We start from the raw sequence: 23,386 nt of genomic DNA on the forward strand, positions 1-23,386 counted from the left end.
CTAAACAATTTTCAGATTCTTTCACATACTTTTATTAAGTTGATGTTGCATTCACAGATGAATGCAAAATCCATTCATATTTTATCACTTTGAAAAAGATGCCTAAAATGGTACAACTTTTTTAAACATGAACTGTACTCCAGAGAAGTAGGAACAGGTCTGAACACTGATGTACAAAATCTTGAATGCACTTTCAATGGTTATAAATGGCTTAAGATAACACAGAAAAATATACATATTAGGAAATTGCACAATACAATTAAAACAAGAATGAACTTCCAGGCAAAGCAATGTGATTTTGTATTTAATTCATTTATAAAAGCCCATTTAAAAAAGTTACTTCAAGTATTAAACTATAAATGGCAAGATGCTTTCTCTGTGCATAGGACTAGTCCTATCAGTAACATACAAAATACAATAAATGTGTAATTATTACATACATCTTTTACACTTCAAACTTAAATACAGCTCATTACAAGTTCAGGCAACACAACTGAAAATAACTATGTGGAAGTATAACAGCTGGGACATTGTGATTAGTGCAAAGTTGATGACCCTTGCTGGCAAATACAAAAATAATTGCAGAGAAAATCCAGGGATGTTTAATTCATCCAAGTTAAGAAGGGGACAGGGAGAGGGGCAGACTTAGCAAGAAAGCTGCCTCTTTCTGTGATAGTTTTATAATTGTGAATTACCATTCAGAAAGATCTTAAGTTTCTCACAATAAAGCTAACAGCAACAGGTTAAGGAGTAGAAGAAACCAGAGAGGAACATGCTAAGCATGTAAGTTGTCAGGTAAGCAATGTAAACGCAAGAGAATCTGCATGTCACTATTAATGCTTTGGTGCCAGTAGAGGTGATCCCAGTATTTCATCCCCAACACATCTGCTTGACTGCTAAGCATATGTGCTCTTTCTTGGAGCAGGGGATGGGAAGAAAGGAGGTACTCCCCAAAAATCAAAGTGATCCTGTAAACATTGTCAGACTTCACTGCCTAATGGAAATAAGATTCAAGTAATTGTTGCAGAAAACAAACAGCCAAACACCAGTATAAATCAGCATTAAAACTACAACTGTAGCTTCATTATGTTTCATGACAGTTACGTAATTAAGAAAAATGCATATAAAAAGACATTGATACATACAAAATAAACTTACACAGAAATGAGTGTAGTAAATGTATTCAGTTACCACAAATCACTTTATATGTAGCTGCTCTCTTTGGTGCCATTTAGAGATAGAAGAGCTGATGTTGTACACCTCGCTACTTTTTACGTACCATGAAAGGTATTCTTGAACTGCACTGAGTTGAAGCACCCACTGTTTGGAGCCTCTGTAAATACATACCTGAGTCCCCTCGTTCTATACAATTTTAGATGGTGTCCTCATAGAACATAAACTATGAAGCTCAAAGTTCTAAGGCTTTTTTATTTGTTAGCAAATTGTTAGCCAGTGCTCTAGATCTAGGCAGATAGTTATGTCAATGCATCTGCCAGACACTAATGCTGCTACAAATGCTGCCTTTTCCCTTCTTTTGGGGCTCTGGTGAGCTACAGTCAGACCACACTTCAGAGATCCAAAAGTTCTTAAGAGTGCATATTGAATGGCATTGAACTTAACCAAACCCTCTAAACCCCAAAAGATTATTTATGATATAAAAGGGCCACACAAGATCAAATGAAGAAGGAGACAGCACCTGAAAACTGGCATTTAGAACTGAAGAACAGGACCAGTTTCTGAGAAAAGTGTATCAAAGGTAACTTGCTACCTGCAAATTCCACATGCAAGGGACAACTGTAACAAAAATGCTGCCAAAATTTCTGCTGATAACTAAAGATTGAAGTGCCAAACCCCCCTCTCAAATGATCCTCTGAATATTTAGAGTAATACTGCAGAAAGTCAGTTGTGACAGAAACCTACAGTTACCCCTGCTCTCCTCCCACACTATGTCTTTGGTAGGAGCAGCAATCTTGTACATCATACAGTCTATGACTAAATAATTTTAAGGAAAAAACAGTACTAGCTGTGTAGTTTTAAATCTTTGCTGTTTATGGCTCTCCCTGCCTCATCACTTTGCAGGGGCAGGTTTACCATCTCAAGGCATTTCAGATATCTTGAGAGATGACACTGAAATCTTGCCCTTCATCAGGCTTCTGTCCTCACACTGGGAGTTTAGTGTAATTTTGTGTGCATGACTCGTGTACATGATTTTTTTTTTAAAAGAAATAAAGTAAATACTAAAAGCACAGTTTCTAACTACAGCCAATGTTGGTTCCTAATTATAGTCAATGTCAACTATTCTACAGTAACTGCAATACTATTTATGGCTTGTAACAGAAAATTTTAGATCCATCAAAACAATTAAGGGGCTGTTATTTTTAGTGACAAGCCAGGTATTTTCAAGACTTGAAATAGAGTAGGCTAAAGCATAAAACCAGCAGGTATGTGACCCAGCACCTGCAACAGTTGGTTTTCTCAGGATACATCTCTCTTGTGGTCTCCTGAAATGTAGGGCTTCTCTTCCTGCTGCATCCACTGGAAGTTTTCAGCTCTGCAGCATATGGACCAGAAGGACCGAGGTCCTGGAGCACCCTTACAGCCCTGCTGCCCCTGTTGGCAGGGATACCCAAGTCTGCTTGAACTCAACAGCCAAACAGCTGCTTGTCCTCACTATCTTTGTTACTCTTGGCTTACTCCCTCATTTTGCTTACCATAGCATTTGATATAACACAGAGTGCCCTTGCACATTAGAGGGGGCTGCAAGGACAGAAGATATCCCACTACATCCTCTGCAGCCAGAGCTTGCCAGGAAAATTTGCTCCTGCCCCACACTCACTGATGTACCCTTAAGAGTTCATAAACAGTTCCCTTACAGGACTTCATTCCTTTATATCAGTCTGGGGATCCTCTTAGAAACCAGTGCCCCAGGGGGAATAAAAAGGTGGGGCAGTGACTTTGGAGAAATCCTATCTGAATCTTTTTGTCATGTTTCCTATTTGTAAAAGTGACTTTTCATTAATGCCCACTTTTGCACCAACAGTGTAACTCTGGCCTCAAAACTATCTGAAGTACACTGCTCTTCCTTTCTCATCTGAAACACAAGAAAAAAATCTGTGACAAAATGTACCCAAAATCTGCATAATAAAAGTCAGAAACATTAGCTTTTCATGAAAAGCCACTAAAATTCCCTTAGATATACAAACAATTAGTTTTAGAAGACCAGCACTTGCTAGAATGCACACATGGAGTTAGCCCAATCTCTTTACTTGCAGTTTTTCCTGAACATTAACTGTCCTGACTTAAGTTATACTTAAGTTATACTGATTTTAGCCCACAGCATATATACATTCATATGAGGATAGATCAAGTACCTGGTGAGTGGGGCAGAGCCCTTACTGCTGAATCTGTGATACTTATCATATCAGAGACAGATTTTGCTTATAGTTCTGTTAGTCAATGACTGTGCATATATGGGTTTGTTAACTCAGCTGCAATACGCTAACGCAGTAAGCACCAGATGATACCTCAGGCTCTCCATTACAGTTCCAATGGTGTTTGGGGCTACAAATATTGGTGTTCAGAACAAACCATTTGAACCTGCAGACTTCTATCTCTGTTGATTTTCCCAAGAAATTTTGCTGTTGCAGTAGTGCTGAGAACTTACTTATATTTGGATGGCACTTCTCACTTAATATTTGAGAATAACAAGTTAAATTAACCTTTCTAATTAATGTGTAGCAACTGTTTTTGTAGGTTTTGGAATTAGCAAATGCAAAGTTTCTTGTGCAGACTTTGAAGAAGAAATATTCTGCAACTTTTTAAAACATGCAAGTGTAGATCAATATTTCTGTCTCAAGAACATTCAATAGTGACCAAGTCATGTTCACAGATTCTCAAAGTGTTCTTGTTCTAGAAGATGAATATATAAGAAAATTTTATTATTTCCAAAGACAAAAAATACTTGGTTTTAATCCTTGAAGTATACTTGATACCTTAGCATTGCCATCATAAACGTATTTAAGTAGCAATCAATCAGAAACCAAACAGGTTCTTTCAGTCCAGATCATTGGCTCAGTCTGTAAGACAATTGCTCATGTACATTTGCAGTCAGCTTTTCAGCTGAACATCAGAACACTTACAGACAGGAAAACAGTATTTGTCACTTTTTCCAGACACAGAATTCCAGTACCACACAAAGATGAGTTAGCTATCAGTCTTATTACAGAGTTAGTGGAACACCCCTCTGCCCCAACCCCCACATTGTTTGCTGTAGGTCTTGAGCTTAGCACAGACGGTGTTACTTACAGGAAACACATTTTGTCTCTTGTGAACAGGTATACAGCTGCACAAAGCACTGTCTTTAGCAAGCTTAGCATCACTTAAACTGGTCTTGAAAGCAGCAGACTAAAAGCACACACATTTTCTGTGTGAACACATGTATGATCCCATATTATTTTCCTCATAAATACTTAAGTGGTACTTTAGAACCAATAAAAACTTGTGTCTTTATTAAAAAGATAAAACAAAAGTATAAAACAGTATTTGTAAACCAACAAGAGTCCCACAGAAAAAGCAGTGCTCTTCTAGTTCCGTTTTCTAACAATACACAATTGCAATGCTTTTTCTCAAGAGTACTTTACCATTTTGTTAATGCCTCATACAGAACATTGCAGACATTAACAGAAAATGTAAGAACTGTTCATTCCTTTCTGGACTGGCTTTACTGTTGGCTGACAACTGAACTGTTGGAAAGTAACAATCCACATCTTTTCAACCAAAAACTAAGTTTGCTTCAGTGAGCTCTGTTCTTGACATGGTTTTAAATAAATCAAAATTATGAGGAAGCTCAATCCTACAGCAAGAAAGCCACACCCAAGAACGAGGCTTTTACAATGTCGGCATTACCTTGCTCCAAAGCATGGCTAGTAGAAGAATTCCTCAGTGCTGAAAGACTTGGAGAGCTATGATCATGGGGTAGACTGGTTAGTAGGATGAGGGAAGAAGTCATCATCCAGCCCCTTCTCCATCACCTGGTGTCTGAACTATGTATAGTAGCACTTTCAGATCTTCAGACTCATTAGCCATGCTCTGTGTTGATTCCTCTTGTTATCCCCTCCTCTTTACCCCTGCCATCCCGTCCCCCCTTTCCCTTTTTCTTTCTGTACACTGGATACCGGCTATGGAAGTGACTTCTGCAGTGCCTAAGGTATGAAGTTTGCCCTTGGGGAGGTAGGAGTCTCTGCAATCTACCCTCAACCACTGCAGCATAGCAGAAATGCATAGTTCCCACTCTGGACCTTGTGCATCCAAGCAGGGCACTTCAGGATTTGGCCCTTTGGTAGCAATATATAATTCAGTGTTGCATAAATGCACATTAAGAATCTTAAGGCATGTCTTAACTTCCCTGCTCTGCAATAGTGCTTACAAGAATCCATTGTACTGTGCAGAAACTTGAATTTCTTGTCTCTTCCTAAAATGTTCATGGTCCATTTTTCACTGATCAACTTCTTCCAAACAAAATTAAGTAATATTCAAGCTCAAAATGTGTTGCAGAAACCTAGTGAAACAAAAAGATAATGAATGGCATTACATTATTAGCTTTTTATAAACAGATCACAGTGCATTGCAAGAATGCAGCTAGGTTAAGTGTGATTTACAAGCTCCTGATTCAGGAGATCACTTAACTTAAACTCATAGTAATTCTGGGATGTGTGCTTTTTTTGGTTTTGTTTTAAACCTCCTTTTAGAAGATTATCTGCACTAAGAACATCAGTCCATCACCAGCGCCCTGTGGCTAATGTCTCTTGGATCCCAGACTGGCAAGAATTGCTCATTTATTTTGAATTAAACTGATAGATATGGGGACACAAATTACATTTGCTTAGGTGATGCCTGGCAACTGCTGGCTGGGGCACTGGATTTCTTCTGCAAATCATGCTCTTTTCTCTAGAATAACCTGGGAACTTCACTCATTGGACATGACTTTGATTGCTTCTGCTGTATGCTACAGGCATAAAACTGAAAAATACAACTCTGTTACAGGGTATATGAAAGTGCATGAAAGTGATGCTGGATCTCACAGCAGTTGCAGAGCTGCTTACAGTTTCAGGGAAACTGGAATCAACCACTTTGGCTGTCAGGAAACGGATCAAATACAACTGATTTCAGAAGGGCTGAAACACTGCATCTGAGTTAACCATTATCTGAGATCATACAAAAATGCTTTTGTGTTGGCTGCAATTATGCACTATTTATACAACTTTTAAAACTACAGAACTTTGGGCAAGTATGTCACAAAGTACACAATCTTCTTTTATTAAATTTGGTCACACTTTAGAAAGAAAAGTAAGACAGAAAGGAAATTCCACCCAAATCATTGCCATTTAATTGTCCAGCTTAAGCTGGCCACTTAGGCTGCCCCTCTCTAGGTCAAGGGAAAGAAAGATAAAGACCTTTTTTTAATACTCTGTCAAAGGCTGCTGGGATGAACTGCTCACAGAAGATGCCTATTCCTTTCTATAAAGAACAGAAAATCCTTAGTAACTTGTGTAGATCAGGTTAGCTTTTATACAGCTAGAGGCTGAAAGAAGTCCTTTGCTGGGGATATTAATTTGCACATTTATAAAAAAATGTTAAGAAAAGTTGTAAAGTGAAAACTTTGGTGAGTTCTCACGGTTGAGTAGTTTTTTCAGAAGCACCACCAACTAGCCTAATTTTGGTTTTATGAGTTTACATTGAGCAGTCTGACCAACACCAGCTCAAACATTGCACCATCCTTCACAAAGACCTTTTAGACAGAGTTTGTTTTTTAAAGTGAGACCCAACCCCTCCTCCTGGCAAAGAACATGTCAAAAGGCTTATTTAAATTTAAAAAAAAAGAAAAAAAGTTATCTTAAAATTACTGAGCTCACAGAACTCAAATGTTTATTAATTTTGTTTTAACAAAGACAAGAACTTACAAGCTGTTTCCCTTTTTTTTTCTCTTTGAGGAAAAAACGGAGGTAGGGTGTGGAAGGTGTGAATGACTCAGCCCTTAGCATCTACAGTTGCTAGTTTTTCAAATAAGATTTGTTTTTCCTCCATAGGATAAAAAATAATGGGAACTTATATGGTCACTATGCTCAACGTAAATCTAATTTAGTCAGTGGAAATACATCAAGGGAAGTTTTCATATATGCAGCAATACTGGCATTTCCTAAATACAAAGTACACACAGAGGTCTTACATAAAAGATCACTGCCAATTCCAGCTGTGACAAAGCAGTATCTGTGCAGACACCTTTATCTACTTCCTTCCTCACGTGGACACAGCTTCTTAGAGAACACAGCACAGCCTACCAATGTATGATTAAGACAGCTGAACTGTTCCTTAAGAACAGCGTTTCCTCAGGACAGCAGTTTATCTTGAAATTGCCTATTCAGCAGATTAGATTCTTTTCCTTGGTCAGGTAGCAAACCCAGCACTATCCACTTCAATCCAAATCACAGGATTAGCCTGACTTGGATCTAGCCACCAGCCCCTGTTTCCTGCACTACAGCATTACTTTCATTCTTGTATTCTGAACAGCCATCCTGAATTTTATTTAGACTTTTCTATTACTCATGCAACATCAGAGGACTCTACATTCCATGACTAGTGACTTTTGACTTCAGGATGATGTGTGTATTTTGTTTACTCATGCATATACAGAAATGGCAATCAATTATGTTGATCTTACCTGTTTCTCACTGAGATGTTGGTTAGTAATAAACTGAGATCAGCTTTCCAATGAAACTATAATATGCTTTTTTGCACCTAAAATGTGAGAGAATCTCAATTATGTGTTTTTGCACACTTGCACAAGAAATAGCAAAGACTTCCAACCAGAAAGCACATTTATTGTGTTGAGCCTGTTTTAGAAAAATATTTTCCTCCCCCTAGTCAAACACAAAAAGATCAAAAATTGCAGATCAGAAATGATGAGAGCAAGAATTGTCTTCCATTACCTTAGTGCAATAACTTGTTTTGGAGGACAGCATGACACAAATTAGCCCTAAATTCTAAACATGCCAATTAGAGTCTATGGAACAATTTTTCTTCTGCTTTACTCCAGCCAATTCCTAATGACTTTTTAGGCCTAAAAAAGGGAAAACCCACCACAAACAAAATGATAGAATCATCAGAAGTGTTATGGTGCAGGCTTACCTGTTTTAACACTTTCCTCTTCAGGGCCACTTTCCACCCACTGACAATCACTGGCTAGCAATCGATTCTGTGATTCACTGAGTGGTCGAGTAGGAAAGGACTGATTTGCTACAGAGCTGAAAAATAAGCAAACTCAATAAGAATTCTGTAATAGCAATAGTTGTTTATTTCAGACATTAGTAGAGTAATGAGGTTGCTTAAGAGAACAGCAAAAAAAATCTACATTGCCAACCAAAAATGTCCCATGGTCTCTGTCCCCCAACCCCGATTCCCTATAGGCTTGTTCCAGTCATCAGTCCTTACCTGACGTAGGCCACTCACAGCTATCATGAACAATGGCATTCTGGCAACAGTACTACTGCTGCACAGTTAAAACAAAAACCTATCCAGTAATGTCTGGAGAAGCAACCTAATGCCATCTTATCCCACCGGCAAATGCTAAAGCCTTCTGTTGGACATCTTCCTAATGCAAAAGGATAGTCTGCTGTTTTCACAAGGGTTCTGCCCTTGTGTAAATTCCAGAGGTGATGTTGCACTGGAAGCAACTTCTTCTCAGTACTGTCTTTGAAACCCTCCAAAGCCTGGTAACTCAGGTGACTGCTGCTGACAATAAGCTTCAGCTACAAATTCTCCGAACTATACCTACACTGGCAAATGTCAACACCTGCTGAAGTTTAACATACTCCTGTGTCTTTGAATCTTAAGCAGGCTTCAACTGGAGAGATAAAAACCAACAAGCTAAAACTCCCTCCAGTGCTAAACTCCAGCAATAACCTCTTCTGGTGGCCTTGTTTAAGCAAAGGAGATTAATACCTTGCCTCTCCCTCATTCTAATATGTATCTAAACTTAATTTTCACAAGTCAGTCTCCCCCTTGACTTTTTTTGTTATTGTTAAGAGCCTGTAAGCTCTCTCAGTTCCTTTATTACTGTTTCCTTAGTGCAACATCCTCTCTTATAGGTCAAAACCTGTAAGAAAGTTTCCACATCCAGCAGCACCATTTTTCGGTCTTGATCTATCCTGTTCTTCTCTGAAGACTTACAAACTCAATCTGAAAATTTAAAGTAGGATAAAACCCCCAAATACTTCAAAACATTTTTTTCTCCACATGAAGTACAGAACAGTACAAAAGCACTATCTTAAATGTTATAGTTACCTTTTGACAGGTTCATTTTGGCTTGGGACAGTAACTTGCTCTGGGTCCATAATCACCAAACGAGTTGGAAAATTACACCCATCACCCAAACTAAACCAGAAACAAAGATTCAAATCACTGATTGCAGTTAAATTAAATGAACTGAACAAGCACCACTGCAAAAGCCAAACACTACAGGCTCAGATCAATTAATTAAGTGCAGTGTTGAACTCCAGATTTGAGCAAGACATTCCTACCACTAAACCAGATGATCATTTAATTAAATCTTGGAGCTTAAATGACTCCCATCCTATCATTCAGCATAGATTGCTGAACACAGCACTAGTCTATGTATTTCACAAACATCACCATTTCTGTAGACTGCAGCCTTAGTCTTCCCCTAAAGCACTGTGCAGGCACAGTCTGACTATTTGGTTTCTGTAGCCCCAAAAGCAATAGCATAAATAATATTCTGGTGATCGTTCTTCCCTTTCTGCCCATCACCTTGCTAAGCCATGTGTGAATGCAAGTTTATGCAGGATAAAACATGGTGGCAGAACAGACTGATACATCTACAATACAGCTTCTCTCTTTAATCATATGAAAAACCATAGTATTTGAGCAAAAAGATGAGGCAACTTAATGGTCATCTTACCTCTGCTCTTTGCTACCAAATCTCAGCTTCACAAAGGGAATCACCAACATTTTAAACTGATACACAACCCCCAAAAGAGGTGTTAAAACACAGCTCCTACTTTGTGTTCTGCTAACTTTTGGGAGTGTTAGAAGTGGGCCAGCAGGTCAGTCTTGCTTCATCAAGCTTCTCTGAGGCTTGTCTGCAACTCTCTAACCAATGTCTCAGATGAAGTTTTGAAATGAGTATTTTGCATCATACCGAAATTGCTTCTTTGCTGCTTAGTCACACGCAATTTCTCAGGTGGCTTTTGATATTGAAACTGTCATCTATAACAAAATGAGAGCTGTCAAGTGTTTTCAGGGACAGGCAGGGCTTTTTAAACTGATGATGTTTCAGTGTAGCTGAAACAGTAATCAGGCCTTAGTATCATCACCAAAAAGTGCACATTTTTAAAAATAAACTTCTCAAAGCTTTCAAAATTTCTGTATTTGGGAGGCCCTTCTTTAAATGAAAACCTTAAGTTTTCTCAGTTTATTCCTACACTTTGTCTTTATACCAATATTCATCATGCAGGGTTTATAAGTTGGCTTCTCAGTTGTGCTTTAGTTTTTAGGCAAAGCAAGACAAAGTCAAGAAAGCAAGGTGAAAGTCATGAAAGCCATTCATTTCTTAATTCATTTCCATTCAAACTGAATACCTGGTAAAGATAGGGAGTAACCAATATTTCTTCTCATCTCCGAAAACCTCCCTGAGATTTTTGCTGCATCCAAGAGAAAAGCCATTTTTATCAGGGCCATTTCGAAATGTAGGTGCACGAAATGTTTCTGTAAAAGAAAAAACATGCAATGTTTCTGAAGTGATAAGGAAAATGAAAGATGAATAAACAGACTCAACTGTCTCTATTGTGAAAATGAGTGTTGGGCAAGCCAAGACAACCATGACGTGGGTTACGGGAAAAAAGTCCCAACCTTATTCTTCAACAGAGCACCACCTCTTCAAGAAGCAAGTTACCATAAGTACTACTAGGCCTAAACCCATACAGGATAATTTAATTCAGTTCTGCCAAGCTCTGAAGTTAAGAGCATCCTGCAGTATCAAAGAAAGATGAGGGCTGTATTTAGGAACATAAACACATCACAAACTCTAGCAAACCAGATGATGGGCTGGACCAGATGATTTTTTGAGGTCACTTCCAGCCCCTGACATTCTATGAAACCACCATCATTTTCTAACCAGTCCAGTTACACCCTTGACCAAGAACTGAGAGGACACATTGCTCTCCCCATAACAACAGACACATCAAAAGAAAATCATAGAATCATAGAATCAACCAGGTTGGAAGAGACCTCCAAGATCATCCAGCCCAACCTAGCACCCAGCCCTATCCAGTCAACTAGACCACGGCACTAAGTGCCTCACCCAGGCTTTTCTTGAAGACCCTCCAGGGACAGTGCCTCCATCACCTCCCTGGGCAGCCCATTCCAATGGCAAAACACACTCTCTGTGAAGAACTTCTTCCTAACATCCACTTGATAAGGACTTAATCATCCTGCCAAGTGACAAAAAAAGTTTTCTTCTTCCAAAACATTGTAGCAAGCTGATATTTTTTTTTCCTTTTCAATCAACCCACTTATTTTAACTTCCACTGCAAGGTATAAGGCTTTGACTTAAGAAGTTGTGGAGATATCCACCAGTCTTTGACCCTTTTCCCAGTTCCTCTGTGAAAAACTCTTTCAAAAATACTTTACTAAGAATTTGAGATATATTAACTAACGAAGGTAAGCTCTTGCACTGGTCAATGCCATTTAAAACATCTAGCACAGAAATTATGCCAACTTCTTTCATTATTTAGGAAATGTGCATCGGTGTTTCGATTTTTTTATGGCATTGTTTTTACAAGTCACTTCCTAACAGTGATGTTAATTTTATTTCACAGAATTTAAGAATATGTTTCTGGGTCTAGTTCAAAATGTAGCATGCTTATATACAGCAGAGCCCTCACTTTAGTTGGGGCCACCCAGCTACCTGAAGTACAACAGGGTTACTTGCAAGTAGCAATTTGTGTTACATACTTAACAATACATAAAACCACAACAAAATGCAGTTTTTCAGAGATTTCAAAATATAAAGAAATGCACATTTACCATAAATCTGAATGGTTGACTCTAGCAGAGGGCCTACATATGCTTGATTTTCCTATATATTTCACCTTTAGTTACCTTTACCCAATATGCTTTTTATTGCACTGTATTTTAAAATTCTTTTTATATGCAATGGCATATCCTGTAGGCTGCACATTCTCTTCAACTTGTTTTTCATAGAATCAACCCGGTTGGAAGAGACCTCCAAGATCATCCAGTCCAACCTAGCACCCAGACCTAGCCAGTCAACTAGACCATGGCACCAAGTGCCTCAGCCAGGCTTTTCTTGAACACCTCCAGGGACGGTGCCTCCACCACCTCCCTGGGCAGCCCATTCCAATGCCAATCACTCTCTCTGGGAAGAACTTCCTCCTAACATCCAGCCTATACTTCCCCTGGCACAACTTGAGACTGTGTCCTCTTGTTCTATTGCTGGTTGCCTGGGAGAAGAGGCCAACCCCCACCTGGCTACAATGTCCCTTCAGGTAGCTGTAGACAGCAATGAGGTCACCTCTGAGCCTCCTCTTCTCTAGGCTAAACAACCCCAGCTCCCCCAGCCTCTCCTCATAGGGTTTGTGTTCCAGGCCTTTCACCAGCTTTGTTGCCCTTTCTGGACAAGGGACAGTTTAATATTCCAATTAACTGACCTATGGTTGATCTGTTTTTGCCAACTAGCCAGCAGTGGTAGCTGAAGAGGGACAGTATGCTGATGAAGAACATGGCTGCCACAAAGAAAAGGAACAGTACGTGGAATTTTGCATGTGTGGCATTTTGCACGTCTGGCAATTCATTCTGGAGAAAAAGAGAGAAAGAAATTAATGTGTTAACACTTGTTAACAATTAATGAAATACCATCTCTAAACATTTCCTGCCACACCCTTTCTGCTATAGGTATTTTACTTCAGTTTTCACAAAAGAAAGAAAGAGTTAAGCCTGGCCTGCCTTTCATGTCCTGTTAAACTGGTGTGTAAATGAGTATCCCTGCCACCTGAGTTTAGGAGCATCAGTGCATACATTTGTCTGCTTTTAAATGCACAGGAGGAGGCAAGGAATATAACTTCCTACAGTAAAAAAATGTCAACTGTGCAGCCACAGCTAGAGAGACATGGGGAAAAGACGTCCACTTCTTCACTTTCTTTGAAGGGAAGAAAACACAACAAAAACATCCACTCTTTCCTGCTGAACCTACTTCTGAACTGGTATAAGGAATGTGAAAGAGAAATGGCTGTTTCCAAAACTGAACAACTCCTGTACAAGACCTGGGACAGATACTTATTTTTAATGATCTTTAAGGTTTAGTCAATAACCAGCATGTAACTAGCAAATCAAATCCACCATGTACCAAATCTGCCATGTCTGACCAGGCAGGAGTGATTCACCAAATCTATGTGAAAGACAATTTCAGTACAACCATCATATAAAAAACACTCCCCAGCCCACATTGGACAGTTGATTCCACTCCTAGCCCCAACTATTTTTAGGTTTGCATTCAAGAGGCCAATAGGATTTGTAACAATAATGTTCCGGTTTTATATCCTAAAAATCACAGTACTTTAAAGTTGTTGACCTTTAACAGCACTATGAAAGCAGAGAGGCTATTTTCAATCAGCTGTTTAGCTAGCATTACTGCCATTACTTTTTCCATTAGCTTATTCAGTATACTCACTTATCTAAGGCTGATTTTGCTTTTAGACTAAAATAGATTTCAATCAATATTAAGTGCACATAGGTATATATTTATCTCTGTACACTGCCTATATTCACAGGCAACAGAATACAAGTCTCCTTCCTTCTGTGATGGTGTAAATAGCTACCACGAATGACTGGATTAGAAAAATTATAGTAGGCACAGGATTTAAACAATTACAGCAATATTGGGGTTTACCTTTGGACAATTCTCTGCAGCTTTCCTGCGGCAAAGCTTTGCGCAAACAAAGACAATTTATTAAACACTAGTATTATGTTAAGACGCTTGAAAACAGCACAGGCTTTGTTAAAAACAAAATGGGTGATGTGCACATGTGCTCTTGGATGTGCCAAGTTCCAATGCCCACCAGCAGCCTCAGCTCTCATTCTCCAAGAGGAGAGACTACATAAGAGCACACTACTAGCTTTAAGGCTTGAAGTTTTCTGACAAAGTGCCTAAGTATGGCTGTTCAGATTGTGGCTAGATCACTTTCCAGTGATTGCTTTACTGGAGCAGCATGACTACACCCAGTGCTTTCTTTGCTATCTGTTTCCATCACAAATAAGGCTTATGAAAATGTGATCAAATCATTCATACAGGTCTGAAAAGCTCAGAATACTCCAGAGGTATAAAGCAATGGTCCATAAGTTACAAAATCTTTCAGACTTTAGAACATATCTATGACCATTAGATGTAGTTTCAGTCAAAACCATAAATTGCCATTTTCCGCATAATTTTGTTTAAAAAAACCCCAAACTGTAACACAGTAGTACAGTTTTTCATCTTCCCAACATCCTTCAGGACTGAGGTAGGTTTGTGGGCTGTATTTTTAGCATAAGATTTGAAATTTAATCAGTGCTTAACAAAGCAAGAATTAGGAATGTTTAAATTGCCTTTTAAATGTCAAAGTTTACACCTAAGAGCAGTATCAAATGTCTAAGCTAGGACTTTGCAAACTTGCAGGAAAGATGCATGGCTTTTAAGTGATTAATGTGTGCAGAAAGCCTAGGCAAAGCCCAAGCATTTACCTTGGTGTGAGGCAGATACAAAGCCTTTGAAAAAATGCTGGCTATCACCAGATCATGCTACAGTGAGCAGATGACAGCAGAGATCAGCTCAGTGAACTCTAAGATCAGTTTACTCAGTGCCTTTTTTTTTTTTTTGAAGCAATTTTATTTGGCTCATTTGTGCCACAGTCCTTCTTCCTCCTGCTGTGAGGATATTTTGCAACCTTTGAAGCCAAGGCTACCAAAACACATACTCCAATTTCTGCATATTCCTAACCTTAATGTTAAAGCTATGATGACTTTCCCTACTAACTTCTATTTCTGTGATGCTTTTGGAGTCACATATTTAAACAAAATAGTTCTCTAGAAAATTCTCAGGCTAGCTGATTTTGAAGCTCAAAGAGCAGCAACAGCTTAGTCTGTGTTTTCTGTGGGTCAAAAACATGGTATGTTTATTTCAGCCCTTATACTTTTTTTTGAATTATGCACAATTAATCTACATGATCCCCAGGGAGCATTCACCTCTTCTGACTACCCAGTTTCAGTCACTGCTTTTAAACTTGTAGGAGAGCTGCAGAATTGAAGCATCTTTCAAAAAGGCCAGTTATTTTCTGGAGAGAAGCATGCATGTTTTGAACATGGTTAAGAGGCTTATTCACAGTTGGGTTACAGCAATAGCTCACATGCCACAGCATGTGAAAAGAAAGTGAAACTTCAGACATGAGTTATCTAAAATCATTATGCTCAGCAGCAGAGACAGGAGGGTGAGACAGCTGCAAGAGCCTAAAAAAGGAAGCAATTTGCACAATAAAATTTATGCTGCTTAGCATATGTAGTAAGACTAAAGCCAGTCACTATTCTAAGGAGTCCTTCACAAACTTAAGAGTCATGTGAGCATGCAAATTCATACAAAACTCCTAACAAAACCCGTAACAACAACAAAATGCTGTCAGAGGTTGACTTGTTATCTTTCAGAGGCAAAGTCTAGCTTAAATCTAGAAAAACTGAGATGTCCTGGTAAATGTCCTTTTATGTATCAGCAAAAGCAATGAGTTCTAACTAGGAACTTGGAATTGCTCTCTCTTTTTTTCTTTTTTTTTTTTTGAGGGTAGGGGTTTGGTGTTTTGTTGGGTTTTTTTGTTAACGCAAACAAAATTTCACAGAAGCCTGTGAGATCTACCTGGAACACCTATCTCACCCTTGAATTACCAAAATAATTTGGAGGACAATTAAAGCATCTGGAAAACACTGAGTTTTCAAGGGGGAGGAAGCATATCAAGAATGAGAATAGACACAAATAAGGCACTGGGAAGTACCACCATGCACTATGTAAACAGGGCAGCAAGTACTGGGCGTTCAGCCAGTTCTGGTGCTTGTTTCAAAAACATTTGGTTAAACAGAGGTTTTATCTGCTTGTTTTTAACTACTTATTAGGTAGAATAAAAATCCAAAAGAGTAATTCATGTTCCCTTGATTTACACAACAGATATTTACAGCTCCATCAGCATGTAAGCCTGTGGTAAATATTTACAGCTAGTATGGTTGTTCCACTGTATTAAGGTATTTCTTCAGCACTTCTGTGTACAACATAAAAGATGCTATATAAAAGTCTTGCATATACAAGTGACAGAGACTTGTTTCAACAGAAGTAGGTGTGCATGTCTCACAATGTTTGGAAGGATCTGCATATCTGTGTTGCATCTCCATGGAAGTATTATCAACAGTGTGAAACAATGGATAGCTAAAATTTGTGTAGTTAGCATGTACACCCTTGCAACCTCATTAATATGAGTTTTGAGGTGACCAGGGGTACAATCCCAAGGAGCAGCTCATTTTGCATCTAAGCACTGGATATATTCAGCAGTTTGTTACACACTTTCTCTGAAAAACGTCTACTGGGTAGCAAAAAAAGAAACGCTGCCTTCTGAATGTATACTTTAATACTTCTGATAGTCAAACCTTGGGGGAGAAAATAAAACATCTGGACAGCCTCAGTGGCAAACATTAACAGTAACCTGACTGATGCTGTAGCAGACAAAGCTGAGCATTAGCAATACACTGAGGCAGTCTATGGACAGCCTGTGAGGACAATACTCCAGTCTGATCAGGATACAGAAGCAGAGGGAAGCTTCCGGGACACTATTCTGTAGTCAACAACACTTGCCTAAGAGCTTACATACTAGAGACATACTAAATTTTGCAAGCCCAGATGGTTATGGTGCTGCCACCTCTGGAAGTTTACTTCATAAGAGGAGAAGAGTATTAGATTTGTGGAATAAGTTATTTAGTATGAGTAAAGCGAGTCAGAGAACTAACTCTAGTAAGATCATGTCATCACCAGACTGTGTTTTCAAAGTAACCAGAAGTAAAAGCACTGAGTGCAAAGACACAACTATGTTGCCTATTGTAAAATTTCAGGAGTAGCCCATTTTTGCATGAAGCATTAATAACTAAATATCCAAAAAAAGTAAACAAACAAAACAACCTTTGAAGTTTACTTCTGCTGCTCAAGTGGCTGCTTCAACACTGTGTCCAATAGGCTTCAGAAGTGCCTTGCTGCAAACGCTAGTATTAAATATTCACTGTGGTCAGATGTCTGGTAGACAATTATGAAGTGAGGTGACAAAGCAATTTTTTTTTTGTTCAAGCACTGACTGGTAAATATGTAAGAGCTTATCTACAGTTTCATTAAAAGCTGTATACATAACAATGGAAAGCAGCCAGGCAGACGTTTGGGAGTGCCACATTTGCAAATTAAAAGTGTAATTACTTAGAGTCAAGCAAGAGTGAACAGCAGAATCAGACCTCTTCATATGAATTATCTGTCACAGTGCAGCTATGACTGATAAATACAGTTATGGCTTTCATCTCACACAATACCAAGAGCTCAGTTCCTAGATAGTTCCTTGCTCTCCAATGATAGATCAATATACAGAACTGACATAGTAGTTGGCAGAGCAGACTCATAGGCTTATATAAACACAAATAAACATACTTTTTGCACCATTTAACTTACTTGTCTAATGCAAATTGTCTCAAAGTACAGCTATTCCTGAATATGCTGTCATCAAGCTTCTCTTCCCCTGACATGGCAACATCTTTTTGCTTCAATAAAGGTATTTCCTATAGCTACAGTTAATGACTGCTTTTCCCAGTCACTCTGAAACAACTAGCTGGTATTTACTTAAAAAGATGTGATGAAAAGCTTTCCACTTTGAATGGTCTTCCCATACTAGTTAATGGAAAGTGATCAAGGGAATTCTGACTCCAGCTCTTCTGACTAGAGACAGGAAGGAACAATACAAAGTTTTGGAGACAAAAAGAAACCACCACCAGAAGACACTCTGTTCCGCCTGAAATGACTGCAACAAAACTGATAGGAGGAATATAACACTGATGTTTGAGGACAGAATCACAGAACATTAGAGATTGGAAGGGACCTCCAGAGATCATCGAGTCCAACCTCCCTGCCAAAGCAGGATCACCTAGGGTAGTCTGCACAGAGGTGCATTCAGGTGGGTTTTCAAAGTCTCCAGAGAATGAGACTCCACAACCCCTCTGGGCAGCCTGTTCCAGTGCTCCATCACCCTCACTGTAAAGAAGCTTCTCCTCGTGCTGAGATGAAACCTTCTATGTACCAGTTTGCAGCAGTTGCTCCTTGTTTTATTACTGCAGACCACCGAAAAGAGATTGGCCCCATCTACTTGACATCCATCCCTCAGATATTTATAGACATTGATGACATCTTCTCTTCTCAAGACTAAACAGCCTCAGGTCTCCCAGTCTCTCTCCATAGGGGAAATGCTTAAGACCCCCAAACATCCTCATGGCTCTTCACCGGATTCTTCCCAGCAGGAATTCTTCCCTGTCTCCCTTGAACTGGGGAGCCCAAAACTAGACACAGTATTCCAGGTGTAGTCTCACTATGGCAGAGTAGAAGTTTTTCTTCAGTGGACCTGGCTTTTCCCTCTTCTTCCTTCAAAATTATTTAGGACAGCTGCTCTTCACATAAATGTTACTAAATCTACTACAATACATGCCTGTTTATCAATAATTTGACAACTGATAACAGTTGCAGGGAATCTGTATAGCATTAACACTGTTAGCATTCAACCTTTCTCAGACAGATAAAAGCCACTGCTATGAAGCTCAAGCACACCTATTTAGGGCTCAGTTCATTCCTAAGAAATGAATCTACCTTATTTGGTAGCAGATTATCCATAGACAAGTCTAGGATGACATAAAATTGTTATTAGTATTTCACATTTTCATATATATGTGTGTATGTGTACACATCCATGTATATGTAATTGTTTTGCCAGTTCTTTCCATATCTGCAGATCTAGGTTCAATAGTCTCAAAAAACCTTGAGCTGTGCCACTCAGTTTTGATGGAGCAGAGAAATTGAACAGTGTCTTTATCAGAACTTCTTCCCTCAATTACTCATCCTGGGCAGTCTAATATGTTTAATTCATTAACATTCAGAAAGCTCTCTTGCTTCAGTCACTTTTATTGATGCTTTCTATGTTAATGAACTATGGAACAGAGTAAATGGTGAGTGACAACATGCTGATGCAGCTTCTAATAACACATGCAGGATTAAACGAATGAATAACAACAACAAAAAAAGCCTTAGAACTTACTGTCCAAAACTTTATGAAGTACTGCAAGACTGTAGCAGCAACAAATAGACAGTACAGTAAGGAATACATTAAAAACAGGAGGAAGAATTTGTAGTTAGAAAATCCCACACAATTATTCACCCTAGAAGGAGGGGAAAAAGAAAGAAGTTACTATGATATACAGAAAATAAAGCAAAACCCAACACATTCAGCTTTTGTGAAGCATAACGTATGTATGATGTCCGTGGTAGGTTCAAAACAGTCTGGCACTTGTGTTTCAGAAGCATTTTAAGACATCATTTTGAATGAAGTCTCTTCCTTTGAGCTAAATGATCTGGGCCTCTTGCATAAACTTTGCCCCTACACAGCACTATAGGACAGGACACAAGCTGGCAAAGCATACGACACATGCAGTTTGTATAGGAAGCATCTCACACACTATGAGCTAACTGCAGCCACTGCAGAAGATAACATGAACCTCTACATCACTTTCAGTGGATGCTGCTTTGGTTACAAAACCACCTTCAAGTCAACTACTGATTATTGTATTTTTACAGTAACAGTAGAGAGTATTTTACTGACTACCAGGGGAATATGAACTGTGGAAGAGTAGCTGTCTGAAGGAGTCTAATGTACCATCTAGAATCAAGAACTGACCTTCAGTGTAGTGAGTACATCCTCCCCTGCTAACCATACCAAATTAAACAAAAGAAATACATTCCATTTCTCGTAGATCTTGTTAGCACCAGGTTTTCCCTGTGTAAGGAGGAGCTGCACGATTTGTTCTACTGGGCCTACAACTTTATGTTGCAACATACATTAGGAATAAGACTTATTTTGATAAATTAAAGCCTCAAAAAGTTCTATGAAAGGGAAGTTCTACTTCAAAGTTCCACTTTTGAAGCAGCATCTAAATGCATCATTACTATATTGAGCAATTTTTTGTTTATATAAACTTACCATGGACAGTGGTGGTCCATTTTTAGTACACATCTGAAAGAGAGCATTTCCAGTAAGTTAAAGCAAGAATCCTATTTTATTGCTAAGACACACACTTTTAGCTTCTACAGGTTTTGAGTGTTTTTTTTTGTTCTTGTGTTTTTGTTTGTTTTTAAAGTGTTTTACCCTAGTGTACCTTTTTCAAGTCCATCTCAATCATGCCAATTCTCTGTACTATAGCAGTCATCCTTCCACATCAAAGGATCAAGTGAGATTCAGAAGAGTTATGAGAGAGTCTTTTAAATTAGAAACACCATGTAAAATTAGTATGGCTTAATGTACTGTTATGTTCACATTGAGAGGAAACAAATCCAAATGATCCTTCAGAGATGCATGGATAAGATGTGTTAGTGTGGCATTCACTTCAACTAAATCAAATTTACAGCTATTCTTGCTACCTTCTTGATTGCATTTTTTTAATAAGTAAGGAAAAAGAGCAGCACAGCAGGTAATTACAATAGTCTACATGCCATTTTCATCTAGTTTTAGCATAAGGCCTGATACTAGACAATTCAGACACACAGACATTTGTCATATTTGCTAATAAATGTGACTTTAGCTAAGAATCATAGAACTCTTGAGGTTGGAAGAGACCTTTGAGACTAAGACATGTGTATTAGGTTCCTCAGTTAAGTAAATTTTCTTGAGTTGTCTCACTCATAGTCTCAGTCTTCAGTGCCTTTAAAGACTTCTCTGATGATTCAAAATGTTAGGGAGTAGCAGTGATATATTTGACATGGTTAAGGCATGTGATTCCACTGTCAATCTCAGAGATAAAGATTTTTAGCATCATTAGTAGCACGCATCTGTTTCAAGGCTGCAGAAGTAAGATACATTAAGAAAGTTCTATAATAAGCATTTGCTGGTGCTGGTATCCCAGATCTGCCTTTATTTTCAATTGTTGATTTTTCATTTAAAAAAAATATTAAATATAAGCAGCTTTTTACAAAGCTATAAGCAGGTTTCCTAAAATATTCTGCCACCTTGGACAATGGGGCTGCAATAATAATAACAATGCACCACCAGGAATAACTTTGGTCTTTTGTGAAATTCATGTATTGAGGTCTGAGAAAGGAACAAATAGTAAATGGTGCTGCTATGCAAGGGCTGACATGCTGGAGCCATGAGCATACTGGAGTGATGATCACAGGAGAAATAGACCCCATCGCTTCAGATTCAGTAACTTACATGTCACACGCAGAACAATGGTGGCAGCGGTCAGGTTTGATTAGCTGGCATCGATCGCAGTATCTGATTGCTGCATTCAAGTGGCAAGGATCAAGTCATTAGAATTCATGTAATTTTATGAAGGCTTTCCCCCTTAACATGAACTGAATCTTACAGAGCTTCCTACCCTCCCCTGCCACAGCTGTTCTCACAGACCTTCATGTGCCTATTTGCATAAGTACTTTTGAGTTTAAGAAACATAACGTATGAAAGCATTTAAAACACTCTCATTTATTACTAAATGGAAATAGACTCAATGCATTACTCTTCCAATCCCCAGCCTTCCTATCTTTCATCCTCTGGCACTGATCCCCTGTCACTACCTTGCCTTCACCTTTGGATAGGGTACTCACACATCCCATTGTGAAAAAGCATTGTTTCAGAGCCAGCAGACTTTCTGCAGTAGCCTTCTCTATCCTGTTCAGCAAATATCAATCTAGCAGGCTGTTCAGAACATCAGCTCTCCTTCATCTTTCTTGGATATTTTTAAACAAGCCTTCAGGCTCTTCTCAATGGAAATAAGATACCAGCACAAGCAGTTTGAAAGGAGGAGGAAAACCAACACCTACAGCTAAGAAGAACTGCTAAGAGCTGGCAAGAGCTTCCCAAACCACTCTAGGACTTAAGACGGGGATTCCCTTAAAAGGAGGTTTGGGCTCAGGTGTCCTTAGACATTCTTTGGAAAGTCGCAACAGACAGGTACAGTTATTCTGAGTGATTTATGTTTTCTGAAAACTCTAGGTGGTTGCTAGTTTTGAGGAGAGACAGATATATACACACATATGAACGCTAGATTTTAAAGAACATACATATGTATAAGACAGCAGTTTCGCAGATCATTCATATGTAAGATGGAATTAAAATGTTCCTGTGTATTAAAGGCAAATACAGAAATAGCCCATAAGTAGAGCCTTGTGCTGAACTACAGATGGGAATGAAACATCTATTCACCCTTAAATTCCAGCCTGATACGAAAAAGTTCAAAAGCTAAAAAAAGTTTAAAAGAAGGATAATCAATTATTATACAACTGAGAAAAGTTTTATTTTTCCCCCATTTTCAGCTGTATTTGCAATGCTTCTTTGCCATATTTATTTTGTATAGCTGTAATTAGAGACAAACGCTGTCGATTAGCTGCTTGCTATTCCAAATAATGGCTACATGTTGAAATTCCCAGATAAATGACTCTAGTTTCTCTTGGGAGAAAAAAAAAAAGTGTAAACAAATAATAAAATAAGGTTATGGCCTTTGCAATATGTGCTTAATAGATTGTTCTTCAGTGACATCGTTTGAATTTCTTTGAACTGAACTAACAGCTTCAGAAGCACAGAATTATCTTTACATCTCACCTCTCGATGCTGTTGTCGTATAGATAGGCAAGTCTTTAGCAGCTCTTCTCAGAATCTCCTGCTGGGATTCTGGTCTCTCTTCCTTTTCATATTGTTCTTTATCAGCTTTTGACAAGCAGAACTAGGAGGGAGAGAGAAAATGGAATGCAGAGAAGAGATTAATTATGACTTTGTGTTCTAGTCAAACTCTAAGGAAAAGACTATGTATATTAATTCTGTGTCTTTGGACAGCCCCTACTCACTGACCCAAAAAATACCACATAAAAAAGAATGCTACAGGAATTACAGGAGATCCTTAAAGATCCTGGGCACACTTTAAAGAAAATAATCTTTACCTCTGTTCCATTATCTATAGCATTTTCCCTTTAACATAAAGGAAGGCAGAGAAACAGGAGAGTTTT

At 38.6% G+C, this 23,386-nt stretch overlaps 1 protein-coding gene across 2 annotated transcripts in view; it reads right to left on the reverse strand.

The window, feature by feature from the left end:
- Positions 1–8: 8 nt before the first annotated feature.
- ZDHHC20 (zinc finger DHHC-type palmitoyltransferase 20) overlaps positions 9–23,386 on the reverse strand; it is a 48,897-nt gene continuing 25,519 nt past the window's right edge. The window contains exons 4-13 of one of the 2 annotated variants that reach the window (XM_064171754.1): positions 22,986–23,106; positions 21,600–21,669; positions 20,373–20,405; positions 19,434–19,554; positions 12,744–12,888; positions 10,653–10,779; positions 9,340–9,429; positions 8,185–8,300; positions 7,718–7,794; positions 9–5,557 (exon numbers count right to left, since the gene is read on the reverse strand). In XM_064171754.1, coding sequence (XP_064027824.1) covers positions 7,757–7,794; positions 8,185–8,300; positions 9,340–9,429; positions 10,653–10,779; positions 12,744–12,888; positions 19,434–19,554; positions 20,373–20,405; positions 21,600–21,669; positions 22,986–23,106 — 861 coding nt within the window. In that variant the 3' untranslated portion in view covers positions 9–5,557; positions 7,718–7,756. The remainder of the gene's footprint in view (positions 5,558–7,717; positions 7,795–8,184; positions 8,301–9,339; positions 9,430–10,652; positions 10,780–12,743; positions 12,889–19,433; positions 19,555–20,372; positions 20,406–21,599; positions 21,670–22,985; positions 23,107–23,386) is intronic. The other variant, XM_064171761.1, reaches the window with a different exon arrangement.

This window comes from Pogoniulus pusillus, chromosome 3, assembly GCF_015220805.1.
Source record: "Pogoniulus pusillus isolate bPogPus1 chromosome 3, bPogPus1.pri, whole genome shotgun sequence".
In the NCBI taxonomy this organism is placed as follows: Eukaryota; Metazoa; Chordata; class Aves; order Piciformes; family Lybiidae; genus Pogoniulus; species Pogoniulus pusillus.